Source organism: Gobius niger, assembly GCF_951799975.1.
Source record: "Gobius niger genome assembly, chromosome: 10".
Lineage (NCBI taxonomy): Eukaryota > Metazoa > Chordata > Actinopteri > Gobiiformes > Gobiidae > Gobius > Gobius niger.
Window position 1 is genome coordinate 28,499,652 of NC_136861.1, and position 11,410 is coordinate 28,511,061.

An 11,410-nucleotide genomic window follows, 5' to 3' on the forward strand; every position below is an offset into this window, starting at 1 on the left:
TTGGAATGGGCCATCTTATATTCTGTAACTTTATATAGGCTATAATTGCACAAAAAGGCCACTTCTCAGCAGTGCATAAAAGTAACGGACTTTTAATCTATAGAAACAGCACCATCTAGCGGCCAATGCATGAAGGCGTGAGCTGTGTTTATTTTTCACGCAGGCTGAGTGTTCACGCAACAAAATAACGACTACAGGAAGCGTACTCATTCTGTGCGTGAAATACAAATGTCCTCATTTTTCACATTATGTGTGTTGAGCTTGTATATTATATCTACGATGTAGACTGAGTTTATGTTTTACAGTTTACTACCGTTTCCAGGCGTTGACCCTCCAGACCTGAAGGCGGCGCTAGAAACCCATAAATGTCCGCGTAAACACTTGGAGGCTTTGTTGCAGAGAGAACCCGAAGCATGATCAAAACATATCGACACTAAAACTTGTTCTGCACAAAGCCTCATCATCTCACAGGTAAGTCTGGCTGTATCAAATGTAGCAAAATCTAAACAAATAACTAAATAAATAATGGAAATATTCTTCGTTACAACAGCTAACAGTTTTGACAACACCGCTTGAACCACAATGCTAACGCTAAAAAACTATGAGCACACGTCTTATCATCCAAAAAGTGTAACATAATGTAGCTCGAACTGTGTAAAGTAACATGTTTCGCGAGCTTAGGTTATCATAGCTAAGTTATAGATATCGTGCTGTGCTAAGTTATGCAACTAAACATATGGAAATCTGATAGCGCGTGTGGGTGGATCAAACTATAAAGAACACGTTGCAATTATATATGATTTATATATGTTAGATTAGCAGCTGTTTCCAAAACAACTCAACAAAACAAAAGAAACTAGGCTATGCTGTTTCATCACTGAACCTACATGAGTTAAAGTTTTGCTCTCTCCACGCAGTCACGCCTCATTTACACCGAGTACGTTTTGTCCACGGCCCGTTTTACGTACGTCAAATCACGCATTCCAATTTACACAGTGTTCGTACTTCTTTAATCCGTCATGTAGTAATGTAGCCTTTTAATCACATACAAATCAGTAATGACAGCTTACTTTCTCAATCAATCAATCAAACATTATTTATAAAGCGCTTTTCACACCGAAAGGTATCACAAAGTGCTTTACAGATTACAACATTTAAAACAATACGCCTGCCACAACCTCCCATATATATATTTTATATATTGGGATTAAAGAAATAGATTAGTCAGTTAAAAGCTAAGATAAAAAGGTGGGTCTTGAGCCTGCTCTTAAAAACATGAACGTTCCCTGCAGACCTGAGCTCCTCCTCAGGTCGTTCCAGAGGCGAGGGCCGTAATATTGGAAAGACGCCTCACTGTGAGTCTTTTTGTTGACTTTAGGAATAATTAGAAGACCCCTGCCGGAGGAGCGAAGGGGCCGTGAAGGTTCACAAGGCTGACTTTAAAATGTAATATAAGAGCTTACATTAGTTTCCTACATTTTAGCTTCATTTTTTTGGGAATGTTTAGTGTTTATGTGTTTACCTGCGCCTCAAGAAACATCACATTGAGCTGCCGTTGGTCTGTGTCCTCTCTTCCTCCTCTCATCATCTGCCTGTTTGTGCTCATCTTTCCCTCTCGGTCTTCTTCTCTGTTGTCCTCTGTCCTCTCCTCGTCTCTACTTCTCCGATCATCCCAGCGTGACACTATTATCGAGAGTTGCTTCATGTAGCTTGAGAGACAATTGAAATGTCAATATGAAGGTGTTTATCACCCGGGAATTGTCCTTCGTAGTAGACATTAGGAATAGTTCACTGTTTTTCCAAACTGAGATATGTTCTTGCCTGAGCTTGGACGAGTTGAGACCTGTCCGGTCTTTGTTTGTGCCCGTGGAAGAGCGTGGTAGCTTCCAACTTCACCCCGGTTTGGAGCTCTAGGAATACATTGGGAGAGGCCAAATCCTAACAACATCTTTAGTCTTTTTGCGTGACTGAGGGCACGCACAAAGACCAGACTGGTACGCACCAACTCATCTAAGCTCAGCTCAGGTAAGGACATATCTCAGTATGTTAAACGGTGAACTATTCCTTTAACTTGTTGACTGGAGTGGGTTGGTTGAGTTTGGCTGCGTCTGAAACCATCAAATTGTAGCCTCTAAGCACTAACACTAGCAACTAACTCCTTAACCTTTCATGGGGTCGACTGTTAGATCTTTGTGCAGTTAGTGAACTAGAGCTTCAGCAGCATTTTGAACAATCCGTCCATCCTTAAACAGGGGAAAGGGAAGTGGCGCAGTGGATAGTTAGCATCACCGGTTAGTTAGCACCAGAGGTCCCTATGCTAAAGTGGCTATGATAGTTAGCATCGAGGCTCCTTTTCCTAACTCCTTCCTTACTGACAGACCAATTCGGAAGCATCTTGTCATGGCGGACGCTGAGGCACATCCGGTTTGGCTTAAGAGCTCTTACCAATCTGCTCGTTTCGGACACAGCCTATGTTTCCATTTTATCTTCAGACGCTTCTCCTCCCTCTTGTGAAAAGTAGACCATTAACTACGGGTGTAACGGTTCAACTATCTCACGACTTTAGTACGGTGCATATCATCAGATTGTTGCTTGTTACACCCCTATAACACACTCAAGGTAGAGGTCCTGAGAATAGCCTTTCAACAATATTTGGGTGCAGCTGTTGTGACTACTTAACACGTGTAAATTTTTCTGGTATTTGAGTCTTTCTTTCTTTTTCTTTCTTTTTTTAAAAGGTGTTTTGTAAAAAAAAATGTATTTGAAAAGAAAAAAAAAGTTTATTTGACCGTATGGGTGGATGCGTGGTTAACATGACCCCCTACTTTCCATCCCGGTGGCCTCTTGGACCAATTGTCTTTTAGGGGTTTCTGGTAGGTTTTCACTACTTGTGGATCTGTGTCCATGATTACGTGTACATTCCATACCAGAAACACACAAAAAAAATCGGAAATAAAGTTTGTATGGAAAGCAAAGGCGCCAAGCTAACTGCCCATACAGCCACGGGGTCACTGAAGGGTCCTTACATAATATCAACTCTCTTCTTTTTTTCACGATGCTTGTACTTGAGAACGTTTTTGTTGTTGAATTTGCAGAATGAAGAGTTATCTAAGGTCCGCATCCCCTGCATCCGCTGGAGATAAAATAAAGATCTCTAAACGAGAGGTAGTCCTTTTTATGGCCTTCTCCTACTGTGCTCCAGTTCTTAATGTATTCTATCTTTTTTACCTTAAATACCCATGGTTGTGTCTACAGGTAGAGAGAATGGTGGCAACGGAGGTTCACAGCGCGATGAAAAAGAAGGAGAACCAGTTGGACGCCTTAATAGATAGAATTCAGCAACAACTGGACCAAGGGATGAGCTCTGAGGCATCAATGAAAATACTGCAGGTCAGTAAACAGCTTAAAAACTGTGCACTTGGATGAAAATTTATATTGTTTAACATCTGTTTTTGAACATTTTCTTTTCAGAACCGGGTGATGCTGGTATCACAACGAGCAGAAATGGCCCTCGAACATTTGAACGAGGTCTGGGAACCTGAAAAGTTCAATAGAAAGGTTTTGTTTTTTATGTGATTCCAATTGTCACACAGTTTGTGACAACAGTTTTAATTGTAGTCTCACACTAATGAAGTGGCATTTTTTATTTTATTTTATTTTAATCTACATCAGAAATCACCCATTCAGAGCACTCCATACACAGTGGTGATCATGTTGCTACGGCTGCCCTTTGGGGCAAACTGACAGAAGCGCGGTACACGGAGGAAACCTACGCATGATAAAGATAGATTGGGATCTTGCTCAAAATGGACCTTTTTAAAGGGATATTTCAGGATTTTTGGCATAGGGCCTCATTTCCTAGTTATCCAGAGTGTTGTTGATTTCTGGAGATATTTTTTTCTTAAATTCATGCAGTTCTTATATCTGAAGAGCTTAGTGGTGCTAGGCTAGTGCAAGGCTAGTGCATTTCTATGGTATCAGCTAGCCTGCATTAAAAACAGTCTGACCCGCTCCACAATGAATTACTGAATTTTGAGGGTCTATTTTCTCGCAGATCACGCCGCCGCTGCATAGCTAACAACCACAAAGCTGATGTTGCTCAAATATAAGTTGTTTTAAATGCAAAATAGTTATAATTATTCTATGGACACAGACATTTATATGGCTAGTCTGGTGTTATAAGTGATTTGCCTCAGGTGCTCTGTGGAGTGGGTCAGACTGTTTTTAATGCAGGCTAGCTGATACCATAGAAATGCACTAGCCTCTAAGCTCTTCAAATAAAAGGACTGCATGAATTTAAGAAAAAAATATCTCCAGAAATCAACAACACTCTGGATAACTAGGAAATGAGGCCCTATGTCAAAAATCCTGAAATATCCCTTTAAGTCTCACGTTTCAATGGAAGTATGATATTAAGGCTATGCTACACACTGGCTGTTTCCCAATTGCCAGGATCCTCGGCGTCTCGACCACTTCTGACGTCATTCGCGTCATCACGGCGCCGCCAAGTGGTGTTCCATTTCACCTGGACCACTCGCCCCCTCGCAGCTCGACTCCTCCGTTTGGCTCATTTACGAAGGATACAGCTGTGGATCCTCCGCTGCCTCGGAGAGCTGAAATTACCCATGATGCACTGCAGCATAGTTTTTTTTTTCTTTTCTCGCAAAACTTTATTAGTTTGAACTCACTTTAAAAAAGTTGTGTTCCACATAAACAGTTTCCTGGCCTCTGTTATTCATAAAACAGTTGTTTTAATGAGCATAGATTGACACGTGACCTGACGCAGCCGCTCGCTCCGGAGGCCGTTCCATTTGAGCTCAAAGGCGGCGGGGAGAGGACACTCTGCTCCGTTTTGGAGGAGCCACCACCGAGGACGTCAACGAAGTGGCCAAACGGAGGACGGATCCTTGCAATTGAGAAACAGCCAATGTATCACCAAATGGCCATGTTGCCACGGTGCAACTGCAAACACATGGATGTATGGCTCGACTTTAATATGTGTCAATGCCATATGACATTTGAAGTAAAGTTTAATTAAAGAAAAAAAAAAATGTACAAAGTGAAAAAAAATAAGGTCCTAGTTTAGCATTTTATTTTGCCACAATTTGATGGCGAGAAAAATTATGATTTTTGCGAAAGAATATACTGTGCAGATGTGATTTAGTAAAACGTCACAATAACGATATTATTGCGATATTTGAAGATGGCGAATAGAACCTTTTTTCCTCATTTCGTGCAGCCCTTATGATCATCCCAAAAAATGTCAAGGCACTCTAGATAATAAGCCTCATGTTTGATGTGTAATCTGCGATCGTTTCAGATGCCAACGTCATCGTCTCAGGTGCCAACGTCATCGTCCCAGATGCCAACGTCCTCTTTTCAGACGCCAACAACGTCTTCTCAGTGTTCGACACCACCTTTCCAGGCTCCGACTCCACCTCTCGCTGACTCCCCTGTGGTCGAGTAAGTCAAATACAGTCTCACTACAACTAAAGGCCTCTGCATACTCCACAAGACGCGAGAACTTTGTTCTTGTTCTTGAGGCAAAAAGAACGAGAACAAAGTTCGTCTGAGCTCTGACATTTCATACTCCACAAGACGTGTTGCTGCCGAACTGCCACGCCCCCTTTTTCCGCAGCCAAAACAAACAAGGAATGACCGAAATAAAACAAGCCATTTGACTTCAAACTATTATAAAATGTATCAGTCACGATATTGAAAACATTTTGAAGATTGACTTCATGTTTAGCCACATCTCACGCTGGTTTATTATGTTAGAAAACGTGTCACTCGGTAAAACCATGTTGTTTCATTTCATTTTATTTATTTCATTCAAAAGTGATGTTGTGCAATCACAATAAAACCGCCAAGCCAACACGGTCTGAATGAAACGGAGCAGAGGAGAAGAACAAGTCTCATAATATCTAATAGTTTCACGTCCGTGTAGCTCAGTACAGGGTTTGTCCATCCAAGAACCTTCACTGAACATGTTGGTGACGTTTCCCGGTGTTTGATGAAAGGGTCTATGATGTACAAGCTTGGTATTCCTCCGTCCACAAGCCTGAACCACTTTTTTTTTTTTCTTTATCACTCGCCTCTTTTACGCAGGCAGTGCCAGGCTCTTCTGTTTCCTCTTCGTCCTCGCCCAAAATGTCCGCGTGTTTCTCCCCAGGACTTTGTTGCCATGTGCGTGTCCTTGTAATCCTTCAGCGAAGTGTTTTACTGCCGCGAGTGGTGCCTCAAAACTATCCATGTTGTCTCCGTTTTCCGCACCGGTGTTAGGACGTAAACATTGGATTCTCGCTTCCCGCTTCCGCCAAAATAACCCCGCCCACTAAAAATCCAGCCAATCACAGACAGAGTTCTCGCAGCCCTGCCGAACAAAGTTCTGCTGAGCTGATGCGTCAGCCAGAGCTGCCGAACAGGAGCTGCGAGAACAAAATGACGTCATTTTGTTCTCGCAGCTCTGGGTGCGAGAACAAAGTTCTCGCGTCTTGTGGAGTATGAATAGGCCTTAAGGCATCGACTCTGACAATGTTCAGATCCAGGCCGTGCATATGACAACTGAAAGTATTTATCTGCACTCTTGCTTTTTACTGTAATTTATTAATGTTGATGTTTTATGGATTGATTTTTCTTGTAATTTTATGTAACTGTGAAGCACTTTGAATTGCCTGTACAAATAAACGTGCCTTGCCGTTTTCTGTTTGCAAGATTAATTTTTTATTTGTCATTCAGCTCACATTTGGAGGTGAAAAATGTTCGAACTTTATCTCAATGTAAGTGCTTCATATTTACTATACACAGTAGGTTGCAGTGTTCACTAACTTCCTATTTGCAAACTCTTCCGTAGCCACGCTCGGCTCAGAAGACCCTGATGTCACAGAATTTATGGTAAGATTTTCAATTGTCTGTTTTCTTACACATTTTTATTTGTTGATTTGTCATCACTTTGTTGTTTTGTTGTTTTTCTCAAGGAAAGTACAAAGAAAGAGTTTGCACGGCTTCGTGCAGAAAACGCAGGTAGCTTTCTGTTTGATAATGTCTGTAGCTCATTTTTGAATTTTGAGGCAACATCAAAACTACAAATTTGACTGTGGATTGCAGCTTTTAAGGCGGCCCTTGAGGATATTCGAGATCGAGCGACTCCGTCTCCTACAACTTTCCGTCGACAGCCTGGGGTATGTCACATGGGCGACAGTAGCTCAGGCGGTAGAGCGAGTCTGCGTACATTGGTGCATGAATGGGAGTGTGAGTGGTGCGTTTAAGTGCCCAATGTGTGGAAAAGTGCTTTATCAGCAGGTAGGAGGCGAGCTCTTGAGAAGGAGAAGGAAAATGTGCATGAATGAAATGAAAGCACACAGGTTTTGTGAAAGTAATCATTAGTCAAACAATCATATACTTGGCCTCCTAATTTATTTATTTATTTAGGCTAAATTGACATTAAATGGCATTTTACATAGATTTTTTTGTGCAGTTTTTGGTTCTTTTTATGTTATGATTATCATGATTGTTATGATTATTATGATTGTCTATTCATTCATTTATTTTAACCAGCACATCTATAACCATGAAACATGAGCACAACAGTTGTACAGTATTGAAGAAACAATCCTCCACGTCTGATGTGAAGTTACACTTTTTCAGACCATTGTCTTAGTTTGCTAATTCAAGAGAGTCTGCATTGGATTCTTTCTTTCTGTTTAATGTCATAGAACTCTGCAGGAAGTGTGAAATCGTAGCCCATTATCTGGAATAATAATAATAATAGATATAGAAACTAAATTGCAATAATCTACATAATCTATAAAATTGCAAATTGAGGCAACATGTAAAAGAAAATGCCTCCATTCCTCGCCAATACTTTTTTCCATTTGTTAATTGATATTTTGTCAGTTGCTTTTTTTCCGCTTCAAAGTTTTGTTTTGAATTTGAATTTCAAATAAACTTTTATTTGAGGTGGTCTTAAATGTGTGCAGGAACCCTGCTTGAGAGCCAGTGTATTCAGACACAGAGTAAGTGTTCGGTTGACACTTACTATAATTGTGTTTTTTTTTTTGCAGGTGATTGAGGGACTGGCCAAGCTCATGCATATCAAAAAGGAACCTGTGGATCCAGCAGAGGAGATGAACGCTCCCGCAATAGTACCAGTACCCGTACCCGTACCCATGCCAGTCCCAGTGAAGAGGGTCAAAGTGGAATGCCCCTCTCCTGAACCTGACCGCAGCACCAAGCGGATAAAGTCGGAGCCTGTAAGACACACACAGTACAGCATTACACAGAAATCACCTTCTTTCATTTCTATCCATTTTACTTTTTGGATGAGCCATTCGTTCGCTTAATGATTTATCAACAATAATGATTGTGATTTTAAGTTTGAAGTAAACAGTTTCTTATATCGAGTTAATCCATTGATTTATATTTGTGAATTCTCTTTTCAATTCATAGGTGCAGCTGCTTCACCCGCCTCTACCTCAGCTCCCTGTCCCCATCTACGTACCCCCAGAGGCAGCTCAATACTACCCCCCTCCCAAACTGAAGGTGGAATTAGCCCTCATCACAAACCCGTCCCCTCAGCTGTCCGTGGTGTGGAGTGTGGCGGAACTCGACACCAGTGTGCCGCCAATGGACACTTACAGGTACAAAACCCTCCATAACATTTCAATATATGGCTAGATACTTGAGTCATCGTGTCATATATCATCAGCACCGTACTGCAGCAACTAACTGCAGAATAGGTGTAGTTTTTCTTTCCATCTCACATTTTTGTATTGTTGAATTGAAGCAATCAGTATCAATGGCCTATGTATGGTGAGACGGACCATGTTTTCCATATTTTTTACATTTTATTTACCGTTTATCCTTATTAGTTGAACTTGCTTCACTAAAAATGAAATCTTTTAAAAATGCATTTAAAAGAAGACTGATGAGGATTATGAACAAAAACTATGGCCTTCAAAAAGGAGCTAATAAAAAAAGGAGTTAATTACAGGACAGACCCGAATCTGAACCAAGAAGAGAAGACGTGGCTGTCTCTTGCATTCCTGTTGTATCCTCAAAGCTCCAGTGGCTCTGGCAGCATAAAGTCTGTGGTTATTTCAAACCAGTTCACAAATTAGTGAATTGGAAAAAGAAGTCATAAACGGCGCAATGAGTTGCATTCAGTACAGTGTAAGAAACAGCCCAGCCATGTAATGAAGCAGCCGCTTCACAAGAGAATATATCAGAACTGTAGAAACTGCAGCAACACTTAGTGGTACATCTTCATCTTTTATCCGTCTTTTAAGGTCCAAATTATGACCAAAGAGAAGAGGGGGAGGATTGAGGGAGAAGAAGTGACTGGTGCAATTTGTGCAAAAATCATCTTTCATTGAACAGATAGCAATTGGAATCGTTATCTGTCGCACTTATACACTGACTGGACTCTTCAGATCTAGATCAGAGAAGCAGCAGGGCTTTGACAAATCCAAATTAGAGACGTAAGTGGTCCAATGACCCATCTCAGCTGACTGATGAGGGCCAGTGTAACTGCACGTACACATCTTTGTGCGTTGTACAGATGGTTTGCTATACATCTGACAAAGACTTTTGTTGTCTGTGACTGGTCTGTTTTTTTATGTGATGGTTTAATACTTGCAACTTGTGCGGTGCCGGTCTTGACCGGGTCTCCCAGGATGAAGAGATACTGTGTCTTAATTTGTAGCCAAATAAAAACTAAACAACAAATTTAATCAAAATTTTGACTATAAGTGTGCCTTTGCAGGGTTTCCCCAGGGCATTAAATTGGATTCAAACTGGCATTAAATCTAAATTTACTGGAAAATTATCACATTGCTCAAAAGTTTTTACTGTTTATCGTATATCCAGTACTCAATTTTGGGGGGTATGGCGTGTAAATAAACTATGCAGGGGCTGAAGCTTGTAATCAGACGCGCGTATGTGTTCACCTCAGGCACGATTCTGTAGAGAACAAAAAAACTGCGCAGTCGCTGCTAAGCATTAAGATATGAATGAAAACGGTTTCCTGATTCTTTGTTCTTTGGTGACAGTGGACTTTCCTCTCTCCCTCTTTGATATTTCAATATGGGTTTGAGTTTGTAGTACCTGTCTGTCCAGCGAGGATGTCACATAAAAATCCCCTTAAAAACATGTTTGTGATCCAGTGCCTTGTTAAATAAGCTTTATTGAAGCGTATGGTTCCTATGATCCGAATGCCTGGGCTCTGGAAAGGCATTTCAAACCACACCTGCTGATCCAATCGTCATGAATACTTCCTCTTTTATATACTATAATACTAATAATTTGGATGTTGAAAAATGTTGTGAAATCGAATCGAAGCATAAATAATACATTTTTTTGCTTCCTTTTTTTGGCCCATGACTCATTATTTAGTTAACCAATCATGTTTTGGAAATACAAAAAAAGCTAATTTTCACGCTTTGCTTCTCCTATGTCTACAGTGTGTTTTTCACCGCTGAACAACAACTCGGCTGTGGCGTCTTTGGCGAGTGGCAAATAATGGCAGAGCATCCAGCTGGGCCCCTCCCCATGTTAGCCCTTATCCCCAAGTACAACCCCGGACAAAAGATCTGTGTCACTGTGGTGGGAAAAGACAAGTTCGGCCGATACGGACCCTTCAGTAAAGTGGCCTGTGCTTATAGTTGATGTCTGTGATCTGCTGTTTGTATTTACCTCTATTCTGCCGGAAACCTTCATGTTTTTAATGTCTTATTTGAGCCAATAAATACCATTTTATCATAACATCAACCTCAACCATAATGTCTCCAATGGCAATGCTGCTAGGTTTTACTTTTAGATTGTACACTTGCATATAGGGAGTAAAGAAGTTATTGTACTATTACTCCACAGTATATAATAAATAATATATAATACATGGATGAATAAAAGGCAAATCTTCCCTGATGAATAAAAGGCAAATCTCCCCTGATGAATAAAAGGCAAATCTCCCCTGATGAATAAAAGGCAAATCTCCCCTGGATCAGTAGCATGGTGGCCGGTTAGCGCTCATGCCTAACATCTCGAAAGTCCTGGGTTCGATTCTCACCTGGATGGGGCTTTCTGTATGGAGTTTGCATGTTCTCCCCGTCTGCATGTTAGTGGTAAAAACATGTGCAATAGGTGAATCCTCCAGCCAGGTGTTTCTGATCACCAGCCTGGCTCCACATCATGGAGATGGGTCCCTGAGCGCCTGCAGCTCACTGCTCAGCGACACTGAGGGTGAGTCAAATGCAGGGAACATATTTTTCTCTACAGAGATGAATCAAGTATAACTTAACATTAACACTTAACATTAACTTAACACTTAGTACAGTCACCACTGTGTCTCCACTAAGTGGGCTAGTGTGGGAGGAATGTCCTGGTGTTTGATTGGGCTGTTGCGACATGTGCC

At 41.1% G+C, this 11,410-nt stretch overlaps 1 protein-coding gene across 1 annotated transcript; it reads left to right on the plus strand.

Moving 5' to 3' along the window:
* Window positions 1–8,165: 8,165 nt before the first annotated feature.
* On the plus strand, window positions 8,166–10,823 carry atf7ip2 (activating transcription factor 7 interacting protein 2). Its single transcript, XM_079564044.1, has 3 exons — window positions 8,166–8,252; window positions 8,449–8,639; window positions 10,461–10,823. The coding sequence occupies exons 1-3, from the start codon at window positions 8,169–8,171 to the stop codon at window positions 10,663–10,665; spliced, it is 480 nt and encodes a 159-aa protein (XP_079420170.1). The 5' UTR covers window positions 8,166–8,168; the 3' UTR covers window positions 10,666–10,823.
* Window positions 10,824–11,410: the final 587 nt, after the last annotated feature.